At 38.0% G+C, this 20686-nt stretch overlaps 2 protein-coding genes across 3 annotated transcripts in view; one reads left to right on the plus strand and one right to left on the minus strand.

Annotated features, from left to right (window-relative positions):
* Window positions 1-20686, minus strand: part of LOC126848940 (bifunctional methylenetetrahydrofolate dehydrogenase/cyclohydrolase, mitochondrial) — a 244673-nt gene that overhangs the window by 188970 nt on the left and 35017 nt on the right. The window lies entirely within an intron of this gene.
* LOC126848942 (carbonic anhydrase-related protein 10) overlaps window positions 1-20686 on the plus strand; it is a 133411-nt gene that overhangs the window by 105409 nt on the left and 7316 nt on the right. For both annotated transcript variants that reach the window (XM_050590339.1, XM_050590340.1), the window contains exons 5-6: window positions 5852-5947; window positions 12982-13048. In XM_050590339.1, the coding sequence (XP_050446296.1) occupies window positions 5852-5947; window positions 12982-13048 (163 nt within the window). The remainder of the gene's footprint in view (window positions 1-5851; window positions 5948-12981; window positions 13049-20686) is intronic.

Genomic DNA, 20686 nt, shown 5'->3' on the forward strand with positions numbered 1-20686 from the left:
GGCATGAATTTTCATTGACGCTTTAATGCACCTGTCAAGTTGCGGCCATTTTACCCATGATGTCCCATCCATTTCCTGGATTCGTTTATCTTCGGCGTTAATGAGAAATTAAATTTCGCGAGTATGTAAAGCGCGAGCGGAGTTGACTTTTAACGAGGCGCCAAATATTTCGTCACCTGTTATGTCGCTTTTATGTCTCTTTCTCACCCTTTGCTTCGCAATACTTCACGATTATGAAAAAAAAAAAAAAAAACACTGCATGCGCATTTTTTACTTAATTGACCTACAGTTTATTTGATTACTGCTAATACATATTACGATAGTTAGTTGTATGTAAAATCACTCTCATAATTATAATTCAGAGAATTGGATCGCGCGAAAAATTTAGACAATAAGATATTTTATTCAAGTTGAATTGCGACCTTTTTGATTTATCAAACATTAACTATACTAACAATATATATTACAATTTATCGAGTCATTATGTTTTCCGTTTCGAATCGAGTTATTTTAATTTTTTAAAGTTCCAACCTACTTATTGAGAATTTAATTTTCAATATTTCACACAACTGCTCAGTCTTTTTCGCATTTTTGTGCTTAAATTGAAGTCGGGGAAGAAATCGATTCGAAATTTGATAAAGATATTTTACATCGCTCAGCGAGCGCCTTATATATCCCCGACCTTGCGTATCTCGAGGTGCCGATTTTTCAGTTTAATACGCCAAACCCCCTCGCGATTGCACTCACTGATTTCACACTTGATGCATCCAGCGAATGAACCGCGCGTATCGAATATTCATATCAGCCGTGACTCGTAGAGCGTTATCATCTGCTCCCAAAGTAGAGGCACAGCCCAGCATATAAAGAATACGTATGACGCTATGAATACGAAAGCGTATCACCCGATTAGGAAAAATAGATTTATCTTTTATTCTATAATTTTATTTCAAAAAGAGAGAAATTCTCTTTTTGAAATTATATATGAATGTACATAAATAGAGCAGTATTTAAATACAAGTTGATGTATTTAGCGTATTTTCTACTAAGATCACTGTGTGCAAGAATGCAATGCGCGCGATGCAGATTGTTTGTAATCAGATTTAAATAAAGTTTGTTTGCGAGGCAATTTCGTGCATTTAATACAATGCGAGCAGCTTACATTGCAATTACAAGATAGCCTTAACAAGTCGTGATTAGGATAGGATAGGTTCACTAGAATAGTCTGTACTCTATTGCTACGTCACTTACGTCTTTTTCTATTTGAATTTAATAAAATATTTCTCAAATTTAGCGGCTTTCTTTTGCCTTGTATAAAATTGAAATATAAAATATCATTCTAAAAATTACATTATTTATTAAATTACGGAATTGTACGAAATATATCGCTTTGTACACAGTGCAAGTGTATTGAAAATATATTTAGGTCATGTCGCGCTTAATGAAGTCGATACATGAAATGGACATGCTTTGTCACATCGCTAATTGAATCAAACAATTATAATATAATTTAAAAACATTTATATATATTTTATAAAATCTATAGCTTTTTATAAATTAAGCATCTTGTCTAATCTTACGTCTTTTCCCATTTAAATTTGTTTCAATAACATATCTCTATAATTTGCCAACTTTCTTTTGCGTATATAAAATTAAAATACAAGATATTATTTTAAAAATTGTATTACTTATTAAATTACAAAATTATATAAAATATATCGCTTTGTGCCATATAGGCAGCAAGTATATTTAGGCGACGTCGCTCTTAATGAAGCTGATACACGAAACGGAAGTGGTTTTGCTATTTCTGGTTAGCTACTGCGTCAGCGTTTAATTCCAGATACGCGTAAAAATAATTTTCGCCGCGACGGTGTCGCCGGAAGCACTTAAAGAGAGGATAATGCGTTTACCAAATGCGCGTCTGTGTTTGCGGGTCGGTCGCAATCTTCGCAGCGCGGTGATTATGCTCTAGTGGCGAGCAAAGTGGCGGGTAAAGCACGGGGAGGCGGTCGTGAAAGAGGCATCGGGCCAGGATGAGAGGCAGAGTGCAGAAGATACGATGAGATCGGATGGTACACATGAAGTGTAGGTGCTTAGAGGAAAAAGAGGGCCAGCTCGGCACTTCGCGGGTTACTCGCGGTGAATTCAGAATTTCCAGGGCGTAGCGAATTTCAGGAAGCTCGACTATATACCGCCTTAGAGCTCGGTCGTCAAGTAGGATTTTGCTCGCCCGTGACAACGAATTTTAGGATCGCCGCTCGTGGCTAAGAACCCGCAGAATTTTACCCACAGACTCTCTCGAGATAGTAAAGGGACAAGAGGCGGTACGCAGATTCTACTTTTGGCTAGAAGAGCTCGTACATGTTTTACAATGCAAATTATACATTACAGATTTTTATATATTACGCTTTTATATATTATTATTATTTTATATATTATTATATATTTATATATTATATATTTATATATCTTTATATATTATTTATATATTCTTCTCTTTATAAAGAATTTAAAATGTTATTTAGCTCTATTGACGTAAAACTATTTAGCTCAAGTATAAAGTTAATTAACTAAAACACACACAAAGCTGTAAATGTCGACCGTATGTTGACCACATTTTATGTGTATGTTGCGTGAAATGTTTCATTTTCTGGATAAAGAGAAAGGAGCTTAAGATAAAAAATATTTTTATTATGGCCTGTTTTATATAATACTCGAAGGGGTAAACTTGCAAATCAGTAACATTATAACAAGCACGTTGAAAGCTGATTTGTTACATACTTGTTAAAAATGTATTTCTATCTTCAGCCGTATTGATTGCCTGAGAATCTGAAGAAAAAAAAGTAGTGAAGGGAGAATTTTATTTATGTAAAATTAGATGTAGCTATATTAAAAGAACATTCGAGAATTTACTTTGATGAAAGATCAAGTAAATTATACGGCTGTGTCGCGTATAAGCCAGATACGCATTCGCAAGATTTTGAAATTTATCATCCTTGAAGAAAAAAAAAAGAGAGAGAGAGAGAAAATATGGATTCTGTATATCTTAAAAAGATCGTTTTAAAACTTTTACTAATAAATAAAGGAGTTAAAAGAAATAACGTATTAAAACGCTTGTATATGATAATGTTACGTCTCTTTCCGGATATATTGGTAAAAGTTGCGGTTATAGATGCATACATGTACTTCTTAAAGCCAGTTGCGGGGAGATAGCGTCTTGAAATATATTCATGCATTAAATTTCATGAAGTTTAAATGAATGCTCTCTGAACTCTCCGCAGACACTGTTGTTTTCGTACCTAACTTCCGCTTCTGTTTGCCAGCGATAAATATTGAAACTTTCAGTTTGCGTGTAAAAATTGTCAATCAAACGTTGAAATAAGTCGTTTCGCCGATTCACTTAAATTTTTTTTTTTTTTTTTTTCTTGAACTCGTTGAAAAGTTACGTCAAATACAAACTTTGCTCTTGTTTCTACATTACCACGTTTACCTTCCGCACCTAAAAATTACAAATTGAGAGATAACCGAGAAAATCTGAATGGAAAATATATATTGACAATAACAATTAATATCTCTTATTAAAATTATGAGTTATTCTTTTAGTATAGAAGAATGGATTCATAAACATGTCAATAATGTTATTATGCGTCCATAAATATTTGAACATATAAATGAACGATCAACATTCTTAATTGCTCGTTTTATAATGCACCAAGTGAGAGAGAACACACAAAAGTGATATTTTAATTCATTTCCATTCTCTAAATTCTCAAAGCGCGTTAAAATATGGACATGTAATTTTATTCTCACTTTGTCGATATTATGTCAATAAAGCATCTGTCGCGACTCGCGCGCGATTGAAATAGAATCGCGTTTGAGAAGGTACAAGATTTTTCGATGCTCCACGTGACGACGACGGCCGGGGGTACCTTACTTGGAGCGAAACGCCACCGAGAGAAAAATATCTCGCTAAAAGGCAGAGAAGAGATGAAGGGACGTGCTATGTGAAGAGAAGTGTGGGGAGGGGAGCGGGCGGGAGGGGAGGAAATTTCACGAAAATGAAAAGAAAGAGAGAATCTTTCTTATTCCTAGTAGTACGAGTCGTACTTTGATCAGACGCAGTGGATTTACACTCACTCCCGGCAATCCCTTCCCGGCCCCCTCCTCTCTCCTCTTCCCGCTATCTTTTTCTCTCTTTTACCTCGTATACTTCGTACCTCTTTCCATCCTCCCGTACTTCATATCCTCGCCCCCTTCCAGCGGCATATCCGCCGTCTTTGAAGAAGAACTCGTCACATCGCGGGCATTTCAGATACCCTTAGGCATAACCGGAAGTGCCGTGGCAATGCTATTACCTAGTAGAAAGAAACAGATATACGGCGAAAAAGGACAAGCTGGAGAAAATACAAGAGAGCGAGGGGTAGGGAAAAGGAGTGGCGGGGAGGGGAGGGGGAGAGGGGGAGAAAGACGGGGATATGTCAAAGGAAAGCGATCGCGGCGAAATCCTTTTCTTCGCTAAGAAGACACGTACATACGTCGTGTCTCTTTTCCGCGTTTTATCCAGCATACAGAACTTATAGCAGGTGACATTCGCGGGGAATAAGACACGAAACGAGATGTATGTCCCAAAAACAAGATATACATTTCACGAGCGACTTGCTTTCCGTTCCTCTATAAACTGAACTCTCCTGTGTATGCGCCGATGATAGATCCGTCTTGCGACTTATCTACCATACCGTAGATATCATTGTGAGTTCTAAAAGAAATTACAGCGCGTATTTGTCATTAAGTCTTATCGACATGACAATTACAGTGAAATATAGATACTTGTATCGTAATATAATATAGCTCTATTTAATGTATTTTTATAAAAAAATGTGAAAGTAGACGAAAATGTGATCAGATATCGAAGAAAATCTTGTTTTTGAAAATATTTTAATATTTCTGCAAAAATTCCACACACACACACACATGTATATATGTATATATATATATATATATATATATATATATATATATATATATATATGTGTGTGTGTGTGTGTGTACATATATAACATTAAAGAATATTTTTATTTACTAAAAAACAAAGATTCTAACATGAAAAGAGGCGCACAAAAATGCCAAAGGAAAAGTGCATATACAATATGGTATGCGCTTAAGAATCTTGGTGCTCTCTGAAGTTTATATACTCGCATAAGAATGTGATTTAATAGGTATGTATCCGATGAAAATATTTGTAGAATATTTACCTAAAGCATACAATATGAAGCCGCGAATATCTCGCTTAGATCATATTCTGGAATTTTCCATCGATCTCTTCACATTTTAATATCATCGGGCATGTGAACCAAAGAATAGCCAATAAAAGAATTATAAATAATAAAATATAAATTTTTCAATTTTATATAACTCTTTTATGTTTAAAGAGTTTGCTAAAAAAATTTTTAAAAATTAATATCTAAGAAAATGATAAACTTTTTTTTCATTAAATAGATATTCTTCGCGGATATAATATTATAAAAAGTTATTCGCGCGGATATTTAATATATCGTGCTCCGCGTTTAATTAAGCGCAATAAAGCCGGCAACTGTCTACGTGAGACATGATTGCAGCAAGTCGATCTCGAGATCAGATAGAAGTAAGGAGCAATGAGGAGAGAGGGGGGGGGGGAGGAGGAAACGGGCTAATACGAGGCATCGTCGGGCACGAAATGTTCTAGGATCTAAACTCCAAACTCGAGAATTTGTTCGTGCGAGAACGGGAATTTGTCGGCGTTGATCGAGAGATACACGGTTATGCTCACGATTCCGCCGAGAAAATTTAATTTCTTTGTGATTTCTATCTGTTGCAGATACAAGTCTACGGCTTTAACGCCGAGCTGTATCATAATATGAGCGAGGCGCAGCATAAAAGTCAAGGGCTGGTGGCGATCTCGTTAATGGTTCAGGTGAGTGAATTTTTCATCGAGCGCTCTCGCGCACTCGACACCAAAGTTTTCGTCCATTTTTCAAATTCTTTTAATCCACGACAGTTGCCCCGCGCTATAAATTACAGCCGTTTAATTTTGTACACCATTAATAAAGACGTAATTAGATCGCGCAGATCTAAGGGGGGTTTGCCATATAATTAATATCATATATAACAATGTATGAGAGAGAGAGAGAGCGTGTAAAAGAAAAGAATGTCTCCGTATTCATTTACGCCATCCTTGTCGATCTGATTCTATGTTTAATCCACCGAACGAAGCGCGCAAATTAATAATTATGTTGGCAGTTAACACCTCCGTCGTTTCCCATCCCACGACTCTTGTCAAGCCACCGTGTTATAGCGAAGCCCGTTCCTAACAGGGCATATCGTGATACTAACTTTCGACTTTGGACCGCACTTAGCTTCCCCTTTACAAATGCATTCGGCGTAGCAGAGATTACGGTAGTTAGCGGCGTGACAGATGCTAGCCAGTCGCGCTAATAACGCTTGTCTCTCCCGCCACGAAATAAATGAATATATTTGGATAGACAAATTTCTTCTCAAAGTTTATTATTATAGTTTTTTTTTATAAGAATCTTTACTGGAACTGGCATCCACACAAACGAATATATCAAAAAGGTATTTTAATAGGATTTGATAAATTTTGTAAAATTTTCTCGAAACTAATATGTAATGAAAAATGTGAGAGAAAAACAGAGAGAGAGAGAGAGAGAGAGAGAGAGACAAGCGTTTCCGACAAAAAAAATTGGTCCTAAAGAAACTCATATAAAATTGCTTTCAAAGTACGCGGTATATAGAACAGTAAAGTTTGTTAAATAAGCATTAATTACACCTCGACAAGAGCGAACATTATCCGTTATATTTTCAAACAACATGCCCTGGCAGCTCTTACATTTTCAACCAACAATATCATTGTTATGGCATAATTATTTCGGTCGAAGAACTGCGCGAGAACAAGCACGCGGTAACTTTTACAAGACGCGTGGCGCTTAACACAGGAATAAATTCAGCAAAGTTTTGAGAGGAACCTTCTGGCTCCGCGTGCCAGTTAAATCTGCGTCGCGATCCTTCTATTCCTCGTACATACCTATCTATCTCTCTTACTCTCGTCGATTTATTCCTTCTCTTTCCTCTCGATATAAACGCCGAATCCTACTGCTGACGTATATTCCCTAAGGTAGACAATCACGATGTTTGCACGCTTGTCGGTTGGATGAGAGCACAGTAAATCGCGATAAATCAACAAGTTTATAAATTGTACACATTTATACAATTTAAACCAACACATCTCCTTCATAAATAATATATATATATATATATAAATTTTTACAACATAAATAGAATTTTTTAAATTACAAATTCTTTTATTGCATGAGATGCATAAATTTTAATAATAAATTACAAAGTAAAATCATAAAAATTCTCTCAAGAAAAAGCTTCTTTTGTTAAAATGCAACAATACGATGTATTTTTGGAGGTTTACAAATCATCAGTGTGTTTATAATAAGAAAATATTTGATTTGAATATAACTCACAAATATGTAATATTTGTAATACAATTTTCAAATTACATTTACGTGATATTTGCATATATATTAAATTACTCAATGTATACTGTACATTATACATCTTACAATAATTGGATTTATTATATTTTTTTTTCGCATCGCAACAGTATCGGATACGCGAAATGTATGCATGAAGAATAAATCGGATTGTGTCGATCAAAGCGATGCGATTTTAATATACAGAAAATAACGAACGCATTTCCCGTCCGCATTTTCCTCTTCGAGTAGTAGAATTATTACCGGGAAACAATTATCTTGCTTCAACGCTCATGGATAACTGTTTCCAATAGCTTCTTTTGCAGATCCGTCTACAAACCAAATTTGCATCCCTCGATGGGAAAACATTATGTCATATTTTTACTTCTTTCCTCATAAATTTTTCTATTTTACTGATAAAAGAATCTCCATTTTTAAAGAGAAAGAAAGAAAGATAGAGAGAGAGAGAGAGAGAGAGAGAGAAAAAGAAAGAAATATTTGTTATGAAATTATATAGAAATATTAAAATTAATGTATAATATATAAGAAAAATTTTTCTAAATAATATAAATTTGTACATAATACAAAAAAGTTGAAAACTAAAAGTATTAATCTGCAGAAAAGGATTTTTTCGCAAAAAATAGAACATTTAATGGATTAATATTTCTAATAGTGGATTTTGAATAAAATTTTACTCCGAGTAAAGTTAGATGCAGAATTATGTATTTATTAAATGCATCTTTTGTTCGTAGTAAAAGCCACGTGTGCACTGACAAATTTTTCACTGCATTATTTTCGAATAGAAATACAAAAAAAAAAAACGCGAGCAAACTTATTCCCACATTTTTCGTCGAGGAGAAGGCGGAGTATTTTTCGCGCATATCACAATCTAAAATGAAAGAGATTATCGTCACGTAATGCCTCTCTCCTTTCTCTCGCGATATAAAACATGCAATAACTACTACCAACCCGACTGTGTATTTACCTTCGGAATAACTTTGAAACTTGCAACGACGCGACCTTCTGTCTCTCTCGCGAACAGCACTCGCTCGCATCCTTTTTCAGGGCGCGTCTTTTTCATCCATTCTCTGTTCTCTTTAGCAACTTACCTTTCGAAAAACGCGGCGACCAAACGAAGACGAAACGATGAAAGAAATGAGAGAGAGAGAGAGAGAGAGAGCTTATATGCATCGTAACATACTATAGGACGTAACGATGCACTTTGACTCGACAAACGACAGCAACTTTTGAATATTTTCAAGGGGATGTTTATGAGAGTACGCTCTAAGGCAACGGTGACGGCTGGGAGACGATGAAATGAGAGTTTGTCGACGCGATAATGCCGAACATAATAGCACTTTTTCCGCTGGAGTTTACAGCCGCGACGCTATATACGTTCGCCATTACATTAGCTCTCTCGTTGCCACAACCCGTCCACTGATTAATATGGCAGATAAATTATAACTATTCAATGCAGCTTTTCGAAAAGATATACTGCAAGTGCAGAAGATTTTTGCGCATTTATACACGGTGTCAAAAAGAGTTGGTACTAAATTTTAAAAGTATATAATACTCGTAGAAAGAAACAAAAAAATCAGTAATAAGTAATACTCCAAAAACCATTTATTGCCGAAATAAAATATTTTCTGTTATTAAATAAATTCAATCTACAGCAGATGTGTTCAATGTGTCCTCCGTTCATTTTAACACACCACTCGACACGCTTTCTCATTGAAGATCGAACACGTTCAGAGATTCCAGATTTATTTCGTATTTCTTGACTCAACAGTTTTCAATTTTCTTTATCAGTTCGTCGAATGCATCAACTAATTTATTGGACGTAGCGTCATCGTACTGTTTAAGTGTCTTCATAAAATTCTAAATTAAACAAACTTGCCGATCTTAGAAGCTTATGAGAGACGAATGTACGAACGGTCGCATGTAAAATATCATACAATACATACTCAAAGTGAATTGTATCTAATATAATAACAGAAAATGCTTTACTACTCAGAAATAAATGGTTTTTGGAATACTATTTATTAAGAATATTTGATTTAGTTTATTTTTATGAGTACTATATAAAATTTAATATCACCTTTTTGAACACCTTGTATAATTGCGGTATTTAATCTTAAATTAAATGTTTCAACGCGCAGAGAGAGAGAGAGCGCCGCGCACGATTTTATTCATGATGAATGAGAGAAAGTTTTGCGTCAACATCATAAATGAAAGTCTGCGCATAAATAGGAAATATTTTGGGTGACCGCGAAGTAATTTTCGCTGCGAAATTTCCTAAATTCCAATGAGGCCAAAGTATAATTCGGATAAATACGCGTCCGAGAAAGGTCAGCGTTTTGAATAATCCCAAAGCGTACGCTACGGCATCATCCTTTCTGGGAACCTTTAACAGGTGCTCGATCTCCCGACGAATAGATCGTAAAGGCGTGTCTGGAGGCAACGGGGTTGACGACTGTAATTCAAACGGATTATACCCTGGGGTGTCTGAGGGATGAGATCCAAATGAGTCCGGTACCCCAGTGATAGCGTCGGTACTTCTACAATCTAGACTTAGAGTACTTCGCGCCCGACGTTTTAACGCGATGTACTGAAAACTTTGGCGCCAAATAGATTTCTACGGCACGTCAATATGATACGTTGATTGATAAGGGAGACTTTGTAATACAGTTTTTTTATTTTACAAACTTCACTTTTAACGACTAGCTTATTACAATAAAGCGGTATAATTAAAGAACACCTATTATTGCAATTTTTATAATTTATACAGTTACACGATAATTGGCATAAGGTGTACGTCACTTAATTCTGACCTTGCAACATATAATTGACGCGCGTCACCGCTGCAATGGCTTCATGGAATGTCGAAAGGTCAGCGGGGAGAAACTACACGAACTATGGTGATTAAACGGAATCGAAAGTTCCTTGGAAAAATATGACCGTAAAATCTATAAAGTATAAACACATGATACTGGAGAACTATCAGGGAGAGGGGGGGGGGAAAGTTTCGGAATCCCGTGCTCGAACAGAGAGTGCGGATAAAAAAGTTTATTTCGCCACACGCGAGTGCAGCGACTTTATTTCCAGCGCATTTACTTGTGATTCATGGGTGAGCTAAATTACATAGAAACACGCGTCTGTTGTGTTAAGAGAGCAAAATTTGCATGTAAAATATGTAGTTAATTTTTTCTCTCTCCTTCAAAGTGAAAGACTTAACGCAATTGATTGTAACAGTGTATGATAGAGGCATCATTTCCTTACATTTAGTAGACAAATATCCCTTATCGATACAGCCAAGTGATGATTAGCACAATCGGTTGTTTATCACTTACATGCCGCGAGGAAATTACTGATCCGTAATTACGCCATGCGTCAATTTAACGCGATTGTCAGTACCATCCTGATTTAATGACAAAAGACGAGAATTACGCGCTATCAAACGGAAGGAGAAATTCGGTTGACATGAAGGATTCTGTGTCGTTGCCAGAGGGAAACAGAGAGAGAGAGAGAGAGAGAGAGAGAGAGAGAGAGAGAGAATCAAACCTGCTAATTTTCCACGTTCGTCGGGTGGATTGCATAATATGACGCGAAGTCGTGTATTGGCTATTCCCTGCACCGGTTTAATGCAATATCCTTTATCTGTGATCACTATAGTACAGTCGAGGGAGACTAGAAGGACAGGACTCTCTCTCTCTCTCTCTCTTTCTCTCTCTCGCGCGCGCGCACGATCGATACGATTTCAGGACGGGGCGTCGTCGTTGTAGCTTGTTTATTGCCTGACTACCGCGGAAATTACGAAGCTACAATTACAAATTAGTGTACACTTGATTTGCCAAACAAGTAGCAACACGCTGACGGCGTAACCCGCAATTGCAGACCGGATTTAACTAGATAGACTTTGGCCCGAACGACGTTGGGATTTAACGCAGCTGATTTTGCAGCACTTCATATATGCCGAGCATTGTGACTGCGTTAAGTAAAAAGGCGGATTAATGAAGTGATCGCATGCATGTATAATTAAAAAGATTAATTTAAGCAAAAAATAAAAATGAGAGACAATATACGTTACGTTAATTTTAATTTTTTCGATACGGAGGGGGAAAAAATATGCTCTTATTTTTAATAAAAATTTTGTATATCTGTATTTTTTTTTTTTTTTACTTTGGAGAAGTGGTTGAGTTTTTGTGATTATTCGAAAAATAATCAGTGTGTTTTCGAATATTTTTCTCGTATCTTATGATAAAAATATTTTCTTTCAATCAAATGAATATTAGAAAATGATTATCGCGAATCTTCGGCTAATTTTATTCCAGAGTGACAAGATTAAGAACGTTTAAGGACGACCGTCATTGAGATTAATTCTCTTAGCTCATAATTAAGATTAGGGTCCCTTTATTACAACAAATTTAAATGGAGATTAAACCGTCGACGTCCGCTTGCCCGTCTCTCGCAGTCTGAGAATCTTTATTACGTCCCGTCTAATTCTCAAGTATATATCTGGATTGAAAAATAAAATGGACGCTATTTCTTTATCACCCGACATACCCGTCCTTAATAATCGCAGTATCATAAAATGATAATGAAAAACGTAAAATGTCAGAGAGACATATAAGAATCTAATTTCGCGAACTCTTAACAATAACTTTCTCTCGAAACATTGAATTCGCAGCGTATGTGATATTTTTCAAATTTTAACGATGGCACATTTATCGCAAAAGTACATTTCATCTAAACGAGAAGATAACGGAGGATTATAATAAAAACATAATATAATGCATTTATAAAATGTATTTCCTGATTTATATACGATATTTTCTTTTGATGTGACATAAACATTGACAATTTTAATTAACGCGAGAGCACCCATAGATCTAGATATACCGAAGAATATCCTCACTGGATATCTGTGCCATTCTATTCGCGATCGTATTTCGTTTCCTTTTTAGTCCATCATTATATCCCCTGGTTTACCCTTTATTTACGGAACGCGCGGAGCGACGAAGAGAGGCGGCGATAATTTTACCCCACGGGATGGGAAACGGCGAAACTTTTGATCGACGGCAGATCCGTGGCCGGATCAACTTTTATTATTTATCGTTACTTTAAAGTCCGCGGTCGGTTTAGTTGGGTTTTATAGTTACCTTTAATGGCGCGCCCAATGTAGAACTTTCGAAACGACTCTTTGCCCTCACCTCTTTATACGGTGCACTTAGCAGCGACCGAACAACCTCTTTTCATGAGAAATCGATGGAAAACATATCAAGGCGAAGAGAATGGATGCGGACAGAGAGAGAGAGAGAGAGAGAGAGAGAGAGAGAGAGAGAGACAGGAGATGCGAAGGACACACGGTCGACGCGAATAGTGCACGTGTAGTAGTGAGTTGTCACTGTCGTTTAGCCGGATACACAAAGAAAGCTGTTTTCTGTTTCAGCTCGGCGATACGTTAAATCCTGAGCTGCAGATCATCACCAGTGTGTTCAACAAGGTCATACATCGAGGTGAGTATCTATCACGTGGTGCGCCGTGGTGAAGGGAAGCGTGAAATGTTCCTTTTCCGCTGCTTCCCTAAATCAACCTGGAAATTCCACCGTCCTTTCGCCTCTCTATTGCGTAATATCACGCTCGGTTGTATCTCGTCCGACGACGTGATAACTTTTTCTTCAACATCGTAATGGTAAAACGGAGTTCCATCGGCTTCCGTGATAACATCGCTCGCTTTTTTTTTTTTAAGGTATCCATTTGACTTGGTATCTCTTGGTAATCCTCTTTTCTGCACTATCTTGAGATAACATTAAACGCTCGAGATTTTAATCACAGTTTTATCTTGACAAAAATCACGTAAATCCTGTCTTTTCACATTTTATTATTCTCAGATTATAAAATAATTTTATGAGTAATTAAGAAAATAATTGACATAAAAATAAATTATGCATACATATTGCTGCACTATTAAATAATTTATGAATTTGTAAGACGCTCTAAAATTGACAGATAATGTAAAGGACATCTAAGACATTCGAGATGCTTGGCTTGGAATAAAATTTCGTATTCAGCGCATTTTACAAAATGGCACCGACATTCTGCTTCCTTTGAACGGCAGTGAATAGTCGGTATGTCATTGACGTCGAGACGAATCAAGCGGCGTGTAATAATTATCCATTCGTGATCGCTCTCGCGTTCGTGCTTTTTACATCGTACGCTGGGCGACAGTCGACGTAACTACGCCGTATTGTGTCACCGGAACGTAAATCCTGAACAAGTTTCGAATGCAGTAGCTCGATACTAATTTTCTACAATATTGCCTAAATGCGTCTCGGCTCTCTCCCCGCGTTGACAGCTAATCTACACAGATACGTACGTGACGTCACTTGAAAGAGAAAATTTCGAAAAAATGATGAGATATCCGATTGTCTCGCGCAGATTCGTGCGGAGAGATCTCCTCCGAAAGAAGCATTCTCGTCGCCGAAAAAAATATCCCGCAAAAATAGATTTACGTAGCCTCGCATTTTTTCAGGCATTTATTTTTTTCTCTCCATTTTTACGAAATTTTTACAGTTTTTTTTTTTTAAACACCGATATCGCGTCGATCGTAAATGCCGATACGACCGATCGCGAACGCCCTCATAAAACTTACTCGGGTCAAAGACATCTAAAGGGGTCAAATGCAGAAGGTTTCTCCGAGCTAAAAGTGTCTAGTATCGACGGTAACCGAAAATCTCGGCTCATCCGACACGGCTAGAAGTCCTGAAAGACGAAGCTGCAATTAGTCGCCCTCAAAAGACCGGTCGTCTCTTTTAAAGAATGCAATGCAGGCAGATCCCAGAGGGAGAGATACGCGGTTTCACGCATCAGATATTCGCGGCAGTCGAGCTTCGAAAGCTTGGCCGGATGCTGCGGTCCGCTGGAGTTAACTGCGGATAATAAATAAAATGTCGGTGTGGAGAGAGAGAGAGAGAGAGAGAGAGAGAGAGAGAGAGAGGGAGAGAGGGAGAGAGAAGAGTGTGTCGGTTTTCTGCCGGCGATATCCGAGTGAAGCTTAAGAGGCGGCGGAGACGACGGTGGATGGCACTCGAGTCGCCGAGTCGAGAGAAAAACCTCCTACGGAGAGGAAAAGGCGAAGGGGCAAAATGACTCTCTTAAGATAAAGAGTCACTTCGTCAACGGACGAGTATTCGCGCCAACGGACGCGTCTTCGTTGTTTGTGTCTGTGTCGTCGTGAGATGGGGTAGAATGCACTTTTTTCTTTCTCAGATTGGCATTTATATAAGAATGCCTGTGCGTGTGTGTGTGTGTGTGTGTGTGTGTGTGTGTGTGAATTTTTTTTCGATTCCATTGACTAACAATAAGTAATGGACACTCCGCTTTCCCGGAGCCGCTCAAACAGTCGTTAATAACGGGATCCGTTATGTATCTTTAAACTTTGAACTTTGGGATATTATTTATTACAGTCGATGTGTTTGTAAGTAAAACATCTTTGAGAATTTATTCGCGAATCGTACATAGAGACTCTCTTTAAAGAAATGATATCCCGAAAGTCATTTTTCTTATGCGCTTGATGAAAAATTATTTGTATCGTAATACAAATCGTGAATTATAAGTATGCTTTCCATTAAGAATGACAAGGAGCAAAAAGAAACGGCGCGTGAGTATGAATAACGAGGGAACATTTTAGCGGAGAGTAAGAGTAATGAAGAAAACGCGAACCAACGGTGCAAATTACTTACAGCGATGCTTTCCCGTGAGCATTTAAGTAAGCGAAACAATGTTGCTAGACAAGTAGTTAATAAATTTCCAGCTTTCTAATTGCCATAGAGTAATTAGTGTACATCTCTTTTGAAAAGAAGAAAAAAAAAAAAAATATTACTATGTGAAAATTCGAAATATTTTGCAATGCTTTTCAATAATAATAGGCGATATACACAAGAAATATTCATTTCATTTTCTCTGTTCATAATCGCTATACCTATTTTCTAAAAGAGTACAATAATATAGAGAATTATATAATATAATAGCTATAATAATTGTAATAATAATTTATAATTATAAAATAATAGCTACATAATAATAGCTATAATAATTTCATTCACAGCACACAATTTCGTTTACTCTATCTACTAATTTTATCGTTTTCATATCACTGTGTATGCATAGATAGGACAAACATTTATGCAGTTATGGTTTATTGAACTATGCGAAACACCGAAGTGGAAGGAAATCGTAGCATTGTCAAAGCCCCCCGATAACACGCGTTACACTCGAGCGTGAATCGAATCATTATCCGCGATATATTCCATATCATTGCGATCTGCGATTTTTCACAACTTGTCTTGATGAATTAATGACTTCTCTCTCTCTCTCTCTCTCTCTCTCTCTCTCTCTCGCTCTCTTATGATAAATTAAAATTAAACGAATAGCTGCATGAGGCAATCCTCGTTTGACGCTTAGTGAGACGCAAATTACGCCCCGATGTAAAATCGAAATACGACTCCCTTATATCTCTCTCCGCTCCAGGTTCCATATGCGCCGGAAGCAACTCTCTCGGCGATTTGCATCCGCCGTTTGCGCTGCCGAGAGCGACAAGAACGTCTTCAACTTGCGTGGCATAATTCGGCGAATACCACGGCTGGTCGCATTGCTCGACGAGGAAGAAAATAAACTTTACGACCAAGTATTCTCGGGGATGCGTTGAGCCACGGGAGGGAGGGAGGGAGGAAGGTGGCGAGAGACCGATGCGCCTCTCCGTTGCATCCCGAGGGACTTCGGTCGCGGGGGTACCCCGCGTATAAGAGTCGCCCCTCGTTAAACGATTCGACCTGGAAGCGTGCCTAGCGCTTTTTACACGATTAACACGATCCACGCTCTCGGCGAGTATTGGGAGTATAGGTGAAGGCGGGGGAGGGGATTTACAAGGGACGACGGTGTCACATACTCCGGTGTGCGCATAAATCTGTATGCACGGCCGGGCACGGCTATGTGTGTATTTTAATCAATACCCTGTTGACACCGCGACCAGGGAACATAAATCATAAGACAATGGAAAATGGCGCGTTGGGGGAGGAGCGCAACAGCGGGGATCTAAGTATTCCATTGTCGTGTACGCGCGCCGCGAGAGAGCGAGAGAGGCATCGCGTTGCGCACACAGTGTGGCACCCACGATAGTTGCTGCGTCTCCCCATCGCGGGAAATTTATTTAACTCGAGCCTTTCATTAGCTAAACATGTTTTTCCCTCGGCGCGCAGAATATTTGATAACGAATGGCTCTCTGTTCTTTTCTGAAGAGGAGAGGACAATGATATCTTAGAAAAAAATTTTCTTATCCAACACGAACAATTTTGAGACGCACAAACGTATTTTTTGAGTTGGCGAAATTGAGGAGAGAAGAGTTCTTTAAAATTTATTTTAAAGACGCGTTAAGTAACGCGAGTGAAGCGGTAAAATAATTTTTTTTTTTTCACCAAACATTTAATATCGAGTATTTAGTACACGTATATGTGCAGTGCAATGCAAAATAATCTGCGTAGCTTTGAAATATAAAATTAATAATGCTTTTACGACAATGTAGAATCGCGAGAAAGTAAGTATCTTTTCACTTATTCGCGCACAATATTCGCTGCAAAATTGATTTCACCGGTATCATTAATAATAATGTCAATGATCTCTCTGACAAATCGATCTCGTGAATAATGCGTTTTTAAACCTTGATCAATAATGCGTATGACATAATCAACCGTAATTACGATCGGAGCAGATGAAATGGAAAAACGCGACGAAAAATATCGAGGGCTTTATTGAGTGTTTTTGAGGCGCACATCGTTTGCTTGCACATTAATTTCCATAATCGTACGAATACGCGTATTGTAATTATAAATTTTTTATCGCAACTGCATTTTTTATAAAGCACTACATCAAATCTGCATCTGAATAAATTGTTCAATGGAGCATGTCCATTAACACCTTATATAACAATAATTTTCACTCGACAAATGTGAATTTCGAGTATTCGTACATTTGTCACGTATGACATGTTAAAATATGTATTATATTTGAAATGCGTATGTAAATTGTTTTAAAATTGCGATGGATGCAAGGACATGCAAACAAATGATTTAAAAATAATAGTCTTTCGCTCGTAACGTTTAAAAATGCAAATTCCTCTTGAAAAATATTTGGCATTGATTTAAAACTTTGATGTGAGGCATAATATCTATCCACAGCTTTATAAGACATGTATTTTCACGCAAGTCGTCAGACGCGTATAATAAACACGCGTAATTAATGTCAATCTAGGCTTTCAATGTCTGTGTCTTCTTATTTCTTGATTACCGCTGGCTTTTGTACCGACCGATGAATTGAAATGCGCTGATTTATGCGACGATATACACGCACGCACGCACGCACGCACGCACAAAAGGGATGCTCCGATCTATAGACGTAGTAATCCGAAGGGAGCAAGCATGCGAGTGCGCGTGCGAGGGAGACGAAGCTCTCGAGGAGAATATTCGCAGTTAGGCTCCGCTATACGTACATACATCCCCGGCCATTTACTCCGCGCACACCCGTTACACGAGCCGCCCGGCTCGAATGCCTACGTATCTACTGCGAAATGTAGATAATAGATGAAATATTTGCGCGGTATGCGTGGTATTAAACCGACACCCCTGAAATTGTATTTTATAGCTACCCTCCCTGCCATCCTAGCTCGCTCTCGCAACCCCTTCGGAGTCTTGATCCCCCGACACCCCCATTTTCCCTTGACTATCCAGGCTGCATGTCTCTCCTTCTCTCTCTCTCTCTCTCTCTCCCCCTTGTTCGCAGCCTGTCTCTCTCGCGCACAGCTGTACAATCATATACACAACGTCGCAATACCGGTGGTAGCAAAACCGTCCCTTTCATCCCCCTCCCGACCCACCCCGTCCCACCAGACGTGGCGTTTTGCCATATAACGAAACGCCAGAAGCCAGTTTGCAGATCTGGCCGTTGGGAGGCGCGAGATATCTTTCACCCGAAACGTTTCTATCTTTCATGGGGGTTGCATCGCTGCCCCTTCCCCCTCTCTTTCCCGACACAACCCTGCCGCATCGTGATCGCACTCTTTCTCTCTCTTACTCTTTCTCTTTTCCCCTTTTTTTTCGCTTTTTCCCCTACGCCCACGATCTCCCTAGTCGATAGAAATATTTTTCGCGGCTACAAGAATTGGAGGCAGTGAATTTATCACACTGACACCAACCTCTCTCTCTCTCTCTTTCTTTCTCTTTCTCTGTCTGTGCCGAGAGGGCCGGGAGCAATCCACTTTTTCGGTTTTCTTCACACACGGCGCGAGGAAAGTTAAGAACTATGATACAAGCTCTGATGTAACGATGATTGAAAATATAAAAAAAAATAGAGTAACTTAAATAGCACATATTTTATTTTCTGTAAATTATAATATTATTAATATTCTAATAACAAAGAAATAATATATTAAAATCGTATAACGCTTCCATAAAAGCGTTTCCAGGATTGTAATTAATGCTCGTAGCTATAATTACAATGTTTATAATTATAATGTTTAAACAAGGAAGCGCGTATTAAGTATGACGTACTTTACAGTGTTATAAAATAATGCAGTGACACGAAAATCATGTGTAATGGCCAATACGATGGATGTAACGATAGCTTATGTGTGCAGCGTGGTCTTATATATACATGCTATTATTTATCGATATGTTGTTGTAGATTTTATATCGGGGTTGCTACACGCTGTTTACGTGATATACTATGATGCTTACCTTACTTTCAAATCAATTCGAGATCGGAATATGTTTTTGCCGATATGAAATGTGCAACAGCTACTATGAGTTCAGATTATGGATTCTACATGCATAAATATAAACAAATGTATTTTATTTATTTAATCGCAATTGTATATAATGACATTTTCAAAACTGTTAAATAATAAACTATTAAATATTATTCTTATATAACGTTTTATTATAATTTTATTATGTCAAAATGTCATAAATTCAATTTAAAAATAATTAATCATTGAATTAAAAGGTCTTAAGAAATTCTAAACAATAATATTAAAAAATTAATTATTATGCTTAGTCCAATAATAACAATTGTTTGATGAGATAGTTTCTCTCTAATTCATTTCTCCATACCGTACTGAGCTGTAATCGAGAGAAAGAAGGAAAATAATTATATACCATCGTCCTTGTTTAACAACACACTCGAAATGATACAAGACGGAATAAATAAACTAGCTCGCGAGAATTTGCTCAGCCCCAAGCCGGCATTACATCACTCGGCAAACAAGAATCTTGTTTCGAGAAATCGACGATCCTAATGTAGCGATAAAATCGACCAATTCGACAAATCCTCGTGCAATCCAAATACGCAAAACGCCGACTTTCGTTAGGTGCGTGGAGGATGTTCTTATATCGCGATTATAGCCGCTGTCATCATCATTATCCCGCCGGTTGTGTGCCGGCGCCATTAGGCATGGTCAATTTTCCTAAGAGCGCCTCACATTATTCCCGACGATACTCGACTTCCACGCGACGAGCGTGGAACATTATTCCCGGCGAGAGAGCGCGTGTTGTGCGTGTGACCCTCGACGGAAATATCAGCGACGCGAGCGGCCGCCGAGACGCGGTTCGATAATAGATAATGGCGCGTCGGCACGGATTTGCGTCGACCATGAATTATTAAACGGGAACGTATCCCCTTTTCATGTCGAAAATCGCTGCTCTTTCACGGCGTACAAGACTCGATGCGGCTATTATTATATACGGAGCGTCCGGTAAATTTACGGTGCAACTGGCGCGAGGGAGCGAGTTTTCTCTCCAGAAAAAAAAGATAAATAAAAAAATGTGAAATAAATCATTTTGGTTCGTTTAAACACGTTGTTTTCGAGAGAAACGATTATCGATATGAATACGATGCTCATCCATTTCATCGTGTTTGCCTTTATATGCGGCAGTTATTTTTTTGGTAAAATGGAGTTTCCAATTCCTCTTTCCGCGCGCGCGTAAACCTCTACTTTTCTTGTAACGGAAATTTAATTTACGGCTCGTATTATCAGTATACGTATCAGAAGTCGATGTTTGAGAAAACTGCGGCGAACGACAAATTTCCACCGAGCTTTTTGAGGA

Source organism: Cataglyphis hispanica, chromosome 4 (assembly GCF_021464435.1).
Source record: "Cataglyphis hispanica isolate Lineage 1 chromosome 4, ULB_Chis1_1.0, whole genome shotgun sequence".
Taxonomy (NCBI): Eukaryota; Metazoa; Arthropoda; class Insecta; order Hymenoptera; family Formicidae; genus Cataglyphis; species Cataglyphis hispanica.